General features: G+C 41.9%; 1 protein-coding gene across 8 annotated transcripts in view; it reads right to left on the reverse strand.

Moving 5' to 3' along the window:
* Positions 1-3,374: 3,374 nt before the first annotated feature.
* The window catches only part of ABLIM1 (actin binding LIM protein 1), a 209,576-nt gene continuing 196,288 nt past the window's right edge, over positions 3,375-16,662 (reverse strand). For 7 of the 8 annotated variants that reach the window (XM_075026461.1, XM_075026462.1, XM_075026463.1 and 4 more), the window contains one exon: positions 13,273-16,253. In XM_075026461.1, coding sequence (XP_074882562.1) covers positions 16,216-16,253 — 38 coding nt within the window. In that variant the 3' untranslated portion in view covers positions 13,273-16,215. Of the gene's footprint in view, positions 10,468-11,786; positions 11,868-13,272; positions 16,254-16,662 lie in introns of those variants that run through there. The other variant, XM_075026467.1, reaches the window with a different exon arrangement.

Raw genomic sequence — 16,662 nt, forward strand, 5'->3', positions numbered from 1 at the left:
AATCTCCCATTCCTTAAAAAATAAAAGTGAGCCTATGTGAAAAAATGCTTTGTAATGGGAACTCCTGGAACAAGTTTTCTCTCTCGCCCTCTGACTGAGCCATAGAAAACAGTAAATATCTCTCCCAAGAGTCCTTTTTTACAATAGAAAAATGGCAGGCAAAACTGAAGTTTCATTTCCCAGCCTCAGACTCAGCAGCAGACAGGCACAAAAGCTACAGAAAAATAAATCAGCAAGGGGAAAAAAAACCACCCACTCTTGTTCATTCAGAGTTTGGGGAGCTTTTTGGTGGAGAACAAGCTTCTTTTGGTGGGGAGCAAGTCACACTTGGGAACTGGGTTTCTCTTTTTGCAGGAGGAAGTGGTCTTGGGCTATATACTTGACAGCAAATTAGCATTGACATTTGACTTGTTTTGATCTGAGCTATTTACAGTGGTATTATCTGTGTATTTTTGACATGCTGTGAAGATTTCCATTGCCAGATGCCTTGAGATGGCTGTAGGATGCAGTGCATTCCACAGTCATTACTCAGGGGTCATAAACCTCACATTATTTGTGGGGAGGAGGGGAGGAGGGAAAAATGGTCTAACAATTAAAAAAAAAAATCCCAAAACCTCTGGACTTAGATTTCACTGGGCTTGTGTATTTAACTGGAGGGAAATTAAAAATGCACTTAGCCTGGCTGGCACTGTCACACTGTGGGGCTGATGACTGCAACAGATCCTTGTGAATTTGCTCTACACACAGGAGTGCGTTCACGGCAATAATATTCCCAACTGCTCTGCGCTGGGGAAGGCTGTAATGGAGCAACTGCTCCGTTACGCTGCTGGGTCAAAGATCCCCAGCTGGGGGATTGCTGTTTAGGAGCTGCAGAGCCTGGGTTGGCAGGACATGTCCTAGGGCTGGCACGACACCGTAACTTGCTACAGGGAAGGAGCCGAGACTCCGGCAGTGGATTTTGAAGAGTAAGTGACATTGATTCAAAAGGGAGACTTTTTTTTCTCTTCCATGGTTGGGAAACTTTCAAGAAAATTTCCGAGGCCAAATCCTAGACCTATACTTGTGGTTTTTTTAAGCAGATACTCCATGCCCAGACCTTCCCTACTCCCTAACTGCGTGGAGATGCCCAGGGAGGCTAACAGGAGATGCCTGGGGAGCACCTAACATGGAAGTGCTTGGGGACTGCAGGCTGGCAGGCAGGGAATGGGGTCCTGCCCTGCAGAGCAGCATGGAAACATCTCCCTGATGTCTGGTTGTCCAGGGGAAGGGCAAATAAGCAGTGCAAAACTTTTTTGACAGAAGATTTCTCTTGGACTCTATGCCTTTCAGACAAACAGGCAGATGTTCAAAAACATCCCTGTGTCTTCCTAACTCCTCTGGCTCAGGTTTGCCCAGCACTCCCCACCAGTAACCTGCACAGCAACAAGTGCTATCAGCCAAGGTTTGCTCACAAGAGGCTGCGGTTTCCTAGAAAACCTGAAGTTTCTCAGTGCTGGTCCTAAAAAGAAGAGGATAGAAAATGGGTCATTATGGCCTCATTCATACCTGGTCTGACAGCTCTGAGGGCTGTGAAGTGGCCTGGCAGGAAACGTCTGTAAACACAGAGGAAACAGAGTAACGAGGAATCGAGGAATACTGGAACACATGCGCCAATCTGCTGAAGTCCATGGGCCTACATGCCTGTTGAAAATTAGCCAATTAAATGTGCAACGCAAGGATCATCTCCGCTCTGTATATACAGATCACCCAGTTCAGGATTAGGGCTCTTCCAGCGAGGCAGTGCAGCAATATAGATAGCAAAAAACTTGTGTTTAAACACTCTACTGAAGTGGTGCTTCTGCCCCTCTCTGAGTTGTATTTCCAGCAGTTGCAATAAGTGAATCTGATTTTCTATTTTGATTTGATTTTGCCCCATCTACAGCAAAAATACAATCTCTGGAGTAAGCCATCCACAGAGAGGAAGCATCTAACTGCCACCAGGTCGCTTTGCTGGATTTGTTCACAAATGTGTTTCTCTTGTGCAAGTTCCAGCACACAGGTAACACAACAAAAATCTAGGCTTGGCCTGGGAAGTGAACGGGGCAGATAGGAACTTCGCTAAAGGCCAACTTCATGGTGGTGCTGAATTCCCCACCTCTTGCCCTCCAAGCAGGAACCTGAGCCCCCATCTCATCTGAGACTCAGTCCTTAGATATACTCAACACAGTATATTGAAGTAAAACCCTGGGGAAACCGCTGCCTTTGCTGTGAGGGAGAACCTGTGTAGAGTATCAAAGTAGGACAAGGGCAGGGATAAGTCTCAGAGGGCTGAGGAGCAGAAGAGAAGATGGGGAACATATCTGCAGGGCACAGATCCTGATGCTGCAGGGGCGTTCTGTAGGCTCAAGGATGCTGTGCAGGATGTGTGCTGCATCGCTCCTGCCCCTGAACAGAGGGCTGCAGCTCACATCTACAGCCTGAGGCAAGATTCTTTCCCACCCCCTTTGAGGTTTTTTTTAGGATCGATCCCCAGTGGCTTCACTTCAAATAGTAACACCGCCACACCTCGCCTCCCCTTTAACTAACAAGCCCAGAGGCCAATCCTAATGAGGCTCCAGCTCTGGTTGCTCCAGGTCCCATAACTGCAGGAGGCTCAAATTAATTCAGCGATGATGTTCAGCAGGTCATCTAGAGAGCTGTGTATGAGCGGCTTCTTTTCCAGGGGATATCTACATGCAATAATGAGTGAAGTCCCTTGACATGTCTTTCTTCTGAGGTACTGACAGGAATTGGTACAGATTCCTCTGAGGTGCAGCGTGCTTAGGTCTGCTGCTACTATGGTCTGCTGGAGACCCAGCCGTTCAACACATTTATAGGTGTTTTATAGCCCTATTTCCTTGAGTGGCATCGTCCCCTACCTTCTACACCCAGACTAAGACTGGGCAGGTTCCAGGTAATTAAGCAAACACCCAACTTGAATACTATGCATGTAAATATGTTTTCAAGTCAGGGACTAAAATTTTAGCTGAACTCACAAGGATAAAGAAAGGAAACCATTTAGCCTGTGAAGGTGATGTAACAGCATGTCCTAGCTGACATTGCTGATACCTCAGGTCCTTTTAAACCACAAACTGACCACACAAAATTAACGCTCCTACATGGTTTCTATGAATATCTATTTTTAGTGACAAAGTTACAAGAAGCCTTGTGACCATTTTCAAACCTTCTGTGATAATTTCACTGAAGCTGTGTAACTGTTCATCTGTCCTGCTGTGGTAATTCATTATCTCACCTCTCTCCTTCTTCAGAGCACATCCTGTTTTGTAAGAGGACTTTGATATAACTCTGCAAGATGAAAAAAAAGCCAAATAAATGAGGCAACATGAATCCAGCAATTAAGAATAAAGCTCCAAACTTTATTCATTGACTTGAATACAACAGTGATGCAGATTACAGTGGCACAGAAGTGCAATATGTGCTGTTTGCGGTATGACAGTGGAAACACTAATTGTACAGAACAGCAACCCAGCTCAACTTTTCATTATGCTTACAAGCAGACTTACTGTACAGACAAGACATTGATTCACTTTTACAGAGACTCAGAAAGAGAGCTGTCTCACAGATGAATGGAAAACACAGGGACACCTCCCCAAAACGCTGGTTTGTAACATGTGGAGGGAGGAGAAAAGAAAAATAAAATAAAAAATCCTATTGCCAAAATCTACTGATTTAAAGGGAAATATACCTTTGAAAAATTAGTTTCGGTTTCCAAAGCTTAAAAAAAAACCAGACCCCAGCTGTAAGGCCCCCTTACAGGAAGAGTTGTCAGCAACCACCAAGCTGCACTGCTTGGACAGGACTGATCTGGTAATGCAATACAGAGCTCCTGGCTGTGGGCATACACAGCAGTCAGAGACTTACCTGGGCTAGCCAGCTGAGAAAGAGCCTGCTCCAAAGCGTGCAGATGTCAGTGAGAGGCTCCACTGATTGCAGTGTTTTGCATTTGGAGGGAAGTGCTTTCTGGAGGGTGTTCAGTGACAAGAGCCCAGGCAAGTGTCCAGTGGGACCTGTCAAAGCGCCTAAGGGAGCTAGAGACTCAGCCTGGTAAGGCACCGCTGGAATTCCCGTAGCTGCTTCTGCTGCTTGAAATGCTTCATTTCCTAATGCCTAGGAGCAAGTCCCATGGGACTCAGCTTTGTAAGTCCTGGGAGCAACACTTGTATTAACTGTGGTGATCCTGACAAAACAGGTTACTGTTTGCCTTCAGTCACGTCTTTCTACCTCAAAAGAAAGACTGCAATGCACGTGGAAGTATTATCTCTTCACATGGACAAGCATTTTTTAGGAAATCATTAGCAGAAATCTTATTTCCCTGCTGGAAGCCCTTTGGGCAACAAATAATTCATTTTGCATACAGGCAAACAACATTAATGGCCAATTACATTCCCACTTCCTGCACTGATGCTTACATTAAAATTAATAATACTTATTCTCTCCCTGCCAAATGCGGGCATGACATAGCTCTTGCCAGCAGAGTTGTCTGACTAAAAACTCTGTATCTTTGTGTTGTGATAGATTTTTTGTTTCTTATTTTATTAAGCACAAAAAAGGTGTGTGGGAGAAATCACAAGGCAAAACTCACCAGCCAGAGCAGTCCTGCAACCCACAGTGATAAGGGTGTTTCTACATTAAAAGAGAAAGGCGCATTGTACTACTATCACAGTGCTCAGTAGCTCTCTCTAGATCTTCGTTACGTAGCAATGGGGTAAAAACATACCACATACTGTCAAGACCAGCCCTTGCTATGCATCTACCCTGAAGACTACGCTGGACTCTAGCAGGTGTGTTGACAGGGCCAAAAAGTTTGACAGGGCATGAACTGGACCATGACCTGGGGCTAACCGAATGGGGAAGGGGGCTGTGGAGTCAAGCCCTAAGTGTCTCTCTGACATGGAAAGATGAGTGGCTTTTCAGGACAGATTAGTTGATTTTCCTGTTTCCTGCACGGGTTCTATTGCATCATCATTATCATTGACTGGTATTTTTCACTGCCATGGGTAACTTCCAGGATGTGGACATCCTCCTCCACAAACACATTTGGAAGGAAAGCAATGAATCGTGGAGTGGGAGAAAGGCCGGTTTCCATTTAGTCTGCTCTACGAGGCCACGGCCCAAATATGCCAAGATCTCCTCCTAAGTCAGGGTGAGCCAAGATAAGTCATTCATAAGTCATAAGAGGAGTTTAGAGGATGTTTGTATTTTTACTGGGTTGGGAGTTAATTTTTCTGTCACTTGTTATAACAGCTTCATACCATTAACGTCAGTATAGATGCTCGTTAGCCATGGGCTCTAGACTTGACTTCCCCACAGTCTGACATAGGAACCGCAGGCTCATGCCCGCATTTTCCTCTAAGTCTGCTAAACACCACCCTGGCAAACGCTGGAGAAATGAGCGTATGCCAGCCCTCCTCCTTCCCAGAACTTAATCCTTCTCCATCCATTGATATTACCTGACCAGGAGAAGCATGGCTTGCAGAAAGGCATTTCACTTTAAAATGTGTCTAATTTCACCATAACAAACTTTTACAAAAGAGACTCCTCATGACCTCCCCTGAACAGGAGGACCTCTGAACTACACGGCTGAGAAAGGATTTCCCAATTGCAACAGGGAAAGGGCAGCAAGCACTTCAGTGCAAGGCCTACAGACTTAGGACTATAGGACTTTGTAAGGAGAGATGACATCTGTCTTGACAGAAATAAAAGCACTACTGGAGCCACAGAGCTATCTTGTCCCACATACAGCTATTAAGAAACTTACTGTTCTCCTAGTCTAACCTTTCACAGCACACTGCAGCTATGTCCATAATGCATCACAAGCCATATTTAATGAAAGGCTACTTACCAAACTGAAAACAATTATGTTTCTGAGATGCCTCTAAAACCTGTCTTAAATGACACCAGCATAAGATGATAATAAACAATTAAAGAAAAAAAAAAAAGAAATTCTGTGAGCAAACTTCACAAGAACTTAACTCTTCTAGTTGTACAGAAAGTTTAGCAGGTCTGGGATAGGACACTGGCAGAGTTGAGATGCTGTTCCTGAACTGAGGCCACAATAGATCACGTTGCTTCATTGAGAAATAGCGGAGAGTTTAGTAATTTCCAAATCTGCTCTTCAAGTTGGCTTAATTCTACTATCGTCAGAGATGATGAACAACATATTTATTTCAACTTCTGATTCGCGGTAGGCTGGAGCTTATGCTAAGTTAAGGCACGGGTATAGAGGGTATGGCCAGCTGTTCCCACTGTAACACAGAACAGTCCTCTACTTGTTCATATGGAAGTTATCAGACCAGTATCTGGAGCGGGCACAAAACCGAGTAAGTCAGATCTCTGGATTCCCTGTTAATATGAAAACTACTGCACAGGGTATTACCCTTCCATCTAAGCAGTGCCAGGGATGGGTGCTGCAAATGGTCACATACACCTGAGGAGGCCTTTTAAATGATATCACTTGTGGCCAACCTGGCACTTCCATGATGTGGGAAACTGACCCTGCCTTTTGCACACTCAGTACATCTCAGGTATCCACAAGCCCCACAGATACAAGCACAGATGGAAGTGACAACCTTTCTAGCTTAATGGACCACTATCTATTCAACATTACATACTATTTCGAAATTCCAGGTTAACTACTCACATAGTATCTCAACTCCAAATGGGGAGTGTGCGTGATACATGTGCACCTGTGTTTGAGAACCTGCATGTGTACATAATCCCATTTTACACGTGTGGTTATTTTGCAATGTTTTGACAGGTCTTTGCTCTTACATCACTCCTAAAGCAGAAAAGGGGGAAAAACCAAGACAAAAGCAATCAGTTCTCAGTCCTCTTAGCAATGACGTTCTGTTGACAGCACTGAGTTTGATGGGACTTTATCAGAAGCTCAAATGCTTTGCAGGAGATAGAAGAATGTAAGCATGTACTTAAGGCATATTCATAGAATCACAGAATGGTTTGGGTTGGAAAGGACCTTTAAAGATCATCTAGTCCAACCCCTAACATGTCTCAAGGGTATACTGAAGAGAATTACAAAGAACTGCCCAAGAAAGTGCTACTCGATAGAGAACTAGGAAAATGATTCATTGCTTACACAGAAAATTCTCCCTGGGGCTACATTTCTGGTTTTATTAGGTGGGAAGACCAGATGAAAGAAAAATGTTGCAGTGACAATGGCTAACAGCCCACTGCAGAAAACACACACACCCTGTGGCTGGATGCAGCATGGTTTTTATGGACAGGCGATCTCTTCGGGTGTGTCTACATGTAGATGGTTGGGACAATTAAGGGGAATTAACTATAGGCATGAAATTGAAGCTCAAAAAACCCTTCATGTTCTTAATCAGAAATAATGCAGTATTAAATCTAGTGCAGAGGGCTGTGAACTGAGTATGTTCCACTCCAGTGAGATGTGAACCAGCAGTGGCCCAAAAATCCAGTTAGAGATTAATTGTTTCTGCAGCATCTAAACTGGCTTCTCTTCATTCCTTCCCAAGCCACAATTGCAGTTTTAAATTCTCAGTTGATGAAGCAGATGCAAATTACCCTGTCATTCTTCACAGGCTAGGAGGTTGAGTTTTGGTTTGTTTGTTGGTTTTTTTTTTTTACTTTTTTTTTCTTTCTTTTTTTCTTTTGGAGAGGAGAGAGAGGAGAGAAAACAACCTGGCTTAGTCATTTCTGAAATGACTGGGTAGTGTATCCATATATGCTGTGAGAAGTTCAACAGTGATCTAGAGATGGGGACAGAAAAACGCAGACTGGCAGCTCACATCCTTGAGAGAGCAAGTCTTCAGATCAGAAAGGCTTATTGTCAAGGTGACTTGGGCTAAAAGATCCGTGATGCCTACTATGTTTGAGAGGCAGAAGCACAGTACTGTCTGTAGGATGTGGGCTGGCAAAATTTGGAGAATTTTAGTATTTAAGTGCATTAAAACTCAGTTAAGCCATCTCAAAGTTAAGCCACACCTTGCAGGTGACAAACACTGAATTTCTGAGACTCCAGCATTCTCAAAGCCTGTGACTGTAAAACACTGCTGTTCTTTTGTTGTATGGATTTGGTTTCAGCAGTCACTTAAAAATGCATCTCAAACTGCCAGTGCCCCTAACATTCTCATTTACTTCTCAGTGTTTCTCTAAAACCCTTTCAGATGCTTGTTCTGAAAAATGAAGGAAAACATGTTGAACTGATCCTCGCTGCAATCTCAGTAAAGTCCAGAGAGCTTACTCACAACTGAGTGTGTCACAGTGTTCACTGAGGGCTTCTTCTGTTCAGTGGGAACCGTGATGCTGTATCTGCACAGTAGCATATTCTCCAGCTTGTCCCATAGACTCACCATTCCCTTATGTCTAGGGACATGGAGCAGGTGCTGACCCCCTGTATCTGTCTCTTATATACTGAATTTTCAACTCAGATTTTATCAAAGGAACCACAGTGATCTGTTGCAACAGGACTTCCTAAACCAGTAAAGAAGAGGCAGGATTTGGGCTGTCCTGCACATTTCATGGTGAAATGCCATTTGGTGATCTAGAGAGCTCAACACAGTCGTACTGAATCTCACAACTACACGGGACTGTTTCCCCTTCCTGACTTCCAGATTTTAACACCAATGTCTCATATAACAGAAAATACAAAGGTTCCGATGTCTCCAGTGCCAAAAGTTTCTGCATTAAAAATGAAACCTTGATATTCTTTGACAGACACAGAACCTAAATGACCCTCTCCCATATCAGGAGACAGGCTCATTAGTGCAGTATACATTGGCAGTTAAGCACCAAGGAAGAGAAAAAGCTGACCTTGCAGCCGCAATGAATTCATTCAATTACTTTGGTGCTCATGTCCTCCTCTGTATAGGACTTGCCCAGAAGCAGTTAAGGTATATACAGGCAGTTTTTTTAAGCTGCAGCATATTGGAAGAAGACTGAAAGCAATAAGGAGTTCAATGCAGCTCAGAAACTGTCTTGCATGATTATTCTGTCTTCAAAAACCAAGTCAGGCACAAAGGGAAATAAAAATAACCAAGGCTGGAGCTTTGACACTTCAAAAGAGGGGAAAAAAAAAAAAAAGCCTGTGCCCTCTATTCCAAGCACAAGTGAAAAACTACATTAACTAAAAAGAGTGCTTGGCCCCATGCACTGTGCCATATTGACAACAGCAACTGCAATTTAATCAAAAAGCCTCTATTGGCAGAGCATGGCACCTTGATGGTACCTTTTAATTCATAAAGATTCCTCCCCAAGAGGGATGAATTTGTGTATTAGCTTGCAGAGAACCATATTCCCTGCTGATGTAAAATCCTACGACTCCACTGCAGTCTGATGAGCTGTACTAGTAATTACTAGCAGGGAGTCTGTCCCGAAATCTCTGGGTGCGAACCAGGGCACACTTAAAAAGCATTTTCTCACTCTGTCACTCCCACCCCCATCCACCCAACTCCTGGACTGAATTACAAGAAAACTGACTCTTCTCCACCATTCCCATTACTTAAGTGATCTTAAATTATTCAAAGGACTGGTTAAGCTCCAGCCTTATTAATTCAAGCAGAAAGTGTGGAAGAGGGAAGACTGACAACACACAGCAATTCACTTCCTATATCCTAGCAAATATATACAAGGAATCCATTTTCCAGAAATTCAACTGGTATGTACTGTAAGTGAGCAGAGTGCCCACATTTGCAGATTGTATCACACGAAGAAGATGCCATTTCAAAAGAGTGCCAATTAAGAAACAGTTGCGTGAAAGACCTAACGTGACCATGTCGATAAGTTACAAAGGGCTTCTCCTTCACTACAGAGCATCTATCTTCCTCTCCATATATATACACATATATACACATACATACAAGCACACACATAGATAGATGGATAGTTATAAATACATGTGCGCACACACGCAAACACACATACATATATATATATATTTTTATATATATATATATATTCTTTTCCAGTTCTTGGAGCGGTTACAACTACTTTAGTCTACAAGGCATCCTAAGGGCACTTCCTGGCTCTAGCAATAAAGTCCATCATATTGTGGAGAGAAGTAAAGGGAATATCATTGAGCGAGAAGAACAGAACAGTTTCCTATCTTGTATAATATCATGTAACAGGTCGACACCTCTGAAAACTATCATTGTTGTTTCTGAGCCCAGATATTTTCTCCCTATGTTCCAGGAGGGCAAATGTTCATCTTGTTCAATTGCTGTGTACAGAGGTGCCATTATGTGATTTTCCCTTTTTGGTGGATAAGTAGTTGCTTCCAAATAGTTTGGACTGTATGATACAATATCATTTTTTGTTGGTTTGTTTAAAGGGAGATTAAAAGAGTTTTGCTTTTTTCTTCATGTCGTTGCGTCTCCAGAGAGGTAACTTGTCAAACTCCTGTATCGTCATGCCAAATATTTCTTGAAAAACTTCAGGTGCTAAGTGACGCTTTAAAACAAAAAAAAAAGGGGGGGAAGGGAAAAAAAAAAAAAAGGAGAAAAGGCAATGGTCAGTCAAAGCTAAAGACACACAACAGGAGATAGGAGTGCCTTAGGGATTTCATGTCACTATCACTGTGTAAGAGCCATTGCAGGAAATAATGCTGCTTTGGCAATACCCATATCCAAGTCCTCATGAACTCTTGTGCTCAACGAATCAATAAAATTTTGCAATTTGTTCAGTCTGAGAAGTTTGCAAAGGAAATCAGAAGAACTATTTCAGTTGCTGAATAAGCAAGAGACAGAAAAATGATTTGTCTGAAGTCACCCAACAAGCAGTGATAGACCAGAGAACAAAACCAGCTCCTGCACGCCCCTGTCCCAGGCTTTAGGCTATTCACCTCTGGAAGTTCAAACAGCCACTGGGTTTCAGGAGAGCTTTGCAGAGGGGCTGCAGGTTGACACGCTATATTTAAAGTTTTGAGAAGGAAGATGTCTAGCCAGACTAACTGTCCAGCACATTTCTCTACTGCCAATGAAACATTTTTTGGTGCTGTCTTGTGCACAAGTTACTTCTTGTTCAGCCACTTTAGAGTGCGCTGGATGGGGAAAGTGTGTCCCTGTGGCACTAATGTAACACACCGTCGAATTCTGATTAGTGATCACGTATCTACTAGTGCATAAAATGTGCATAAATGGTCACTTAACCAAATTTTTGTGGCCCCTTCCACTCACCTCCACAGAAGATTAACTAACTACAAATGACTTAAACATCCCCAGACTTCCACTGGGCTGCTTAATTTTTCTGATCCACAAAGCTGCAAACAATTTTTATCTGTTGGCAGAGATTTAAATCCTCGTTTTTTTGGATATCAGCCAGTCTAACTAACTCATAGGACTCATGGATGAGTTAAAGAAAGTTAGACTTTTGATCCTCCAGGATGGCTGACACTGACTCTTAGCTAAGAGATGATCCAAGATGAAAGAAAGTATTGCTCCATTCCAACATGGATCCTATGACTACAAAGCATTTCCCCAATTTTGGGCTTTTTAACAAATTCACAAGTATATAATTAATTGCTTGAAAACATAAGGGGGTTGTGAGAAGCTCAGTCCATAAGCAGGGAGACAGAGATGTCGGACTCCTGGCCCAGCACTGTTTGTGGAGATGCGGCTGCTTCCTCCCCCTGTCTGACTCCTCTTTCCCTGCTTAGTGCTGAGAAATCTTCCCAGTCTAACAAGGACCCACACTTCAGTGTCTGAGTTTTCAAGTGTGCAACAACAAACAACTTCAGCAGGAAAGAGCATTTAGGAACTTGCTTCTCTTACCTCAAGCCTGGTTCTGTCTACATCTTTTAGTATTTTATTTCGCCCTCTGTTGGTCACCATGAGCATTTCATATGGAAAAATCTGTTAACAATGTATAAAAGGGGAAGAAAGAGATGTATTTATATTCTAAAGCAGAAAGAACAAAATGTCTCTCATTTTCATAACCACACAAACATTGTTTTCTTTTTCAAAGGAAATAACAGCTTTTTTTTCTTTTCTTTTTTTCCTAAAGTTGCACAAAAGACAAGCCAATCTGGACATAGCTAGAACTTGTTCAGTATCAAACTGTCTCATATTGTAGAGCCACTATGTCCTTGCCCATTCCGCTGATTTTTATGGTGTATATACTACATCAGCTGGCTTTGGTCAGACAGAGTCCTCTCTAGTCAATATACTTTCTCATCCATCAATGTGTAAGTTTATTAAGGTAAATGTATTTGTCACTTACTGGTCTAACTGATGGTTGCCAAAGTGTGAACAGCTCTAAGGAAACAGACATTTAGTGGACTTTTAAAAGATGAAATAGATGGAAGTACATTAAAAAAGGCAGCAACTCCAAATAAGCAAGATATTAATTCGTGTGGGCTATGGCATTCAACAGAAGTCATTGCATGATTTTCTTTGCCTCTTTGGATACTTAAAAAATTAAAACAACTGCCCACTGTGCTTGCTGGCTGTGCCATACATACATAGATTAAAGGAGATACTTTTGTAGACATATTTTTCTTATGCACCTTCATCTGCTTCAGAAAAGCATGCCTTTAGCACATTTCCCATTAACGTTTCCCTTGATTTCCCTTAACATTGCAAAGAATGTCCAGAACTTAAACATATCAGTTATTGGCCAATAATCTATTCCTGAAAGCATAAATGATTTTACTTTTGTTTTACGTGTACAGGTTCTTTGTTTGAAGTAAAACGTTTACTGTCAGTGGGTCTCAAATCAGTCTAATCCAACAGAAACAATGCTGCTTAGAAAGGATTTCAGAAAACCATGTGCCGTAAAATCAGTTTCTGTAATCATCCCTGGCAAATAAAACTCTGGTTTAGGACTTTTTTCCTTGGGCAGACACCTCCATAAATGCCTGGAATGGCTTAGGAGAGCTCATGTTCTGGTAGAGCCCCTCTGTAGCCCTTCTCATTGCATGTCTCTGCCGAGTAGGAAAACAGCATTCCCAGTGAGGTCCTTGTCCAACCCCTACTGAAGTCAATGAAGTTTTTCTGCAGACTTCAGTGGCAATTGGCTCAGCCTTTACTGTTATTTATGGGTCTTGTTTTACTTGCCCACTGGGAACAAGAGCGAGACACCAAAACTCTCCGCAAGAGATAGCTGAGCTATTATCAAATGCTACTAATTCAACTGTTTTAACATCAGATGAAATTGAACCTAATCAACTTTTGTGCAGTACTAGGCAATTAAGCTCATTGCATTGTCAACAATTATCCCAATGAACTTTTCAGAAATATAATAAATAAGATTCAGGCATCAATGAACACACCACTGAGTTTATTGTAAGTAATAATGATTTAAATAACGTGTGCTTACATACCAATTGTAAGATAAGATTCTTAGGAGATTCTGACATTGTCACAATTGTACAATTAAGCCTATACTTTGAATTACATTGTTTATGTTTGATACTGGAAATGGCTACCATATACAGCATTATAGGAAACTAAAATGTAACTTTTCATATTTAAACAGGCAGAATTTAAGTCAAAATCTATGGTCATAAGTACATTTTATATTTAGATATTCACAACAAGGCATGTCTCAATCTGGGGTGGCAGGATGCACAAATTCTGTCCTTTCTGGAGAACTGTTTGGTAAGATTTGGTCATTCTTAAGTTTACCGATTTTCACGTGTTTCATGCTGACTTTGAGTTGGCTTCTTTTACTTTATCAGGTTTAAGTTGGTGTTGGACCATTGACATGAATAAAAATACTGCCAATTCACACATGCTGAAGGTCTGGCATCACCCTTATAAACATCAACTGAAAGTGACCTATTGTCTCAGGAAAATTCCCATAAATTTTATCACTAGTAATACTGACAGAATTTGTCACCCAAAATAACACTCCAAATCACCAGGTGCAGCAGCAGCAGTAGTGGCTTTAAGAATTTCTATTGCACTGAAAAAGAAATTATTTGGAATAAAAAGTAGTATCTCAGGAGTTGAGGATGTCCCCAAGGTCTTATGTATATAATATATAAAAACACTTGTTAATATATATTGTACTGGGGTCTCAGCTCATAAAGCTAGGGTTATTGCTTTGTACAGTTTGTCTGGAGGTGACTCGGAAGCACAAGTAGTAATCTGGTTTGCAAAACGAGCTCCTCACTTAAGTGCAGAAATGCTGATCTTTGTAACTTTGGCAAAATCATGATTTCTTGGAAGGTTCACCAGCAATAGAGAAAGTTATCAGATTTAAAACACAGCCCTGCTTGAATCCCCTCTATATACTATGTTCATATTTGACTTAGACATCTCAAGACATAGCTGCAAACCCATTTTAATTTATATCTTAAATTATACTCAGCTGACATTGCCTCTTTTTCCAATAAATCTCCTGAAGAATTTCTTATATAGGGAATTCAACATTATTGAAAGGTGTCAGGCTAACAGCGCTGAGAGCTAAAGAACAGATCCAGACAGACATGTAGGTATCTAACTTCAAATTTGTAACAAAGATCCATGTACTTCATTAATTTTTAAATTAAGACAGCCTCAACAGCATGTTGTGAGCCACAATATTCTGCATCACTTTTCCAGCCTGACAGATCTGAGACCGTCCCATCAAGTTTGGCCTCCTGTTTTGGCTAGTGAAAGCCTGGCAGAGAACTAGCTGTTGAGCATCTGCAGTATTTTCATTTTGTCTCTAGAAAAGCCTCCTTAACCCAAGAAGCACACCTGGACTGCCCTCAGCCTCCCTGAGTACTGACATCTGTAACAGGCAAAGTCCAGAACAAAAGGAGAGGTTTGGCACAGAAGGAGCAGGGACTGAGGTGAGGTAAAGAAAAACAGGGGAACTAAGATATTTCCCATATTTTATCTGCATTTCACAGTCAAATCTTCACTGTCTTGAAGGAAAGTGAATAACATCTGCACTTGCCTTTGGCTCCAACATGTTAGGCATAGATACTCCTCTGTCCATTCTCATTCCAGGGACATGACCATCCGGAAGGGACTGCATCAGATACAGGTATACATCAGACACACAGGTTACACACACAGAGGGTAAAGGCACTCAAGTAGTGGTGAAAACAAAGGTGACTTCGCTCTAAGACTTCCTTCAAGCCTTAATATTTAGTCTTATCATATAGATCATTGCCATGGCTACTGTTCACTACTTCTGTGAGGCATGCGGAGGGATCCTTCGATCCTCTCTGCCACCACAGTCTTCTATCACTGCTAAGGCTAGTGACAGCTCCCCACTGAGCCTACCAACATCACTTCCCAGGTAGACCTCTGGACCCCAAGAGAGTGGTGGGCCCTTTCCCACCCCAGTGACTAAGTAGGGTTCTTCTCTGGACAAATACTCAGAAGTATTAATTCAGATCCCACCCAAGAGCATACAAAGCACTCTTAACACCTCTGGGCTTTCCTTCCTGTCACTTACTGTATCAGCTGAGATACTTTTTTTTTGTCTCTACAACGGGACATTTTTACTATGACCACAAACAGGCATAGGGTAAAAAGGTGCTGTTTTGACACAGGTACTGTTCCTAATGATAGAACATTTTGAGCACAATACATGGACAACTCCTCTCTCCTCCCACAATGTTATTCTCTTTCCAATCATCATGATTTTGATACACCATTAACAAAATTACCCAAACAATTAAATCCTTTCTTAAATTGCCATTTTATATTGTGATTGTGCTGAGGAGCCATCCAGACTCAAATTATTCTGGAAAAAGCCCTGCAGACAGGATTTGGAATAAAAGGGTTTCTATTTGAAAGCACACCTCTTACTGGCTCATCTGTAATGGCAGCACTGTAGAAAACTATTGATCAGCCATCTTGTCTGGAGAGCAAATTTCAGAGTAAAAATGAGGAGTTTAAGGCTCCTGGTATGGAAGAAAATTGCCTCCAGAAGAGACTTTATGTCTCTGGGGTCGGTATGAGAGGCTGGAAATCAACCCACCCTCAGCTGTCCAGAGAGGACTATTACAGATAACTCATGTATCAACAGACAGTGGATTTTACAGAGCAAGTCACAGAACTGGTGTGAACTGTCTCAACCCAGCTCTGGGGAGGTAACAAGGAAGAATCTGAGGCTGTGCCTGTTTTTTTGTTGATAAGAATCTACATTGGTGGTTACGCTTAAACATGCAGGAAAATCAAAGCTATTGTCTTAAGAAACCCTTCCCTGCAGCAGAAATTCAGACTTCAAGAAGAAAAGTAGATGCTTTTAGTTCTGTTGTCAGTTGATTGATGAAAATCTGTACTCTACCTGGAAATCTGAAAAGCAAAAGAGAAGTCTCATCAGTTTTAGAGTGTGGAAGAACAGGAATCTGTCACAATCTACCAGATAATCCTTGTGTCTTCTGGTTCACCTGATCTTTTCAAAATCCCACCCAATTCTCTAAGGCCAGCAACCTTCCTACTTTTGGACTTTGTAAAGAGTCAAATGCTCCAAATATTGCAGCCCTTTTCATTTCGAGCAGGCTTCTCATTCAGGAAAATCAAGTCACTTTTGAAATATTAAGAAAAACAAAACCACAATCAAGTGATTAAATAGTCAACTAAATTTCAAATGTGTAGAGCAGGGTTCACCTCACCTAACCCCTCCATCAGGTAGCTGTCTAGATTCCTTCACAGCCTATAAAGAGACACAAGCAGCAACAGAAGATGCCTGATCATAGGTATC

Source organism: Buteo buteo, chromosome 4 (assembly GCF_964188355.1).
Source record: "Buteo buteo chromosome 4, bButBut1.hap1.1, whole genome shotgun sequence".
Taxonomy (NCBI): domain Eukaryota; kingdom Metazoa; phylum Chordata; class Aves; order Accipitriformes; family Accipitridae; genus Buteo; species Buteo buteo.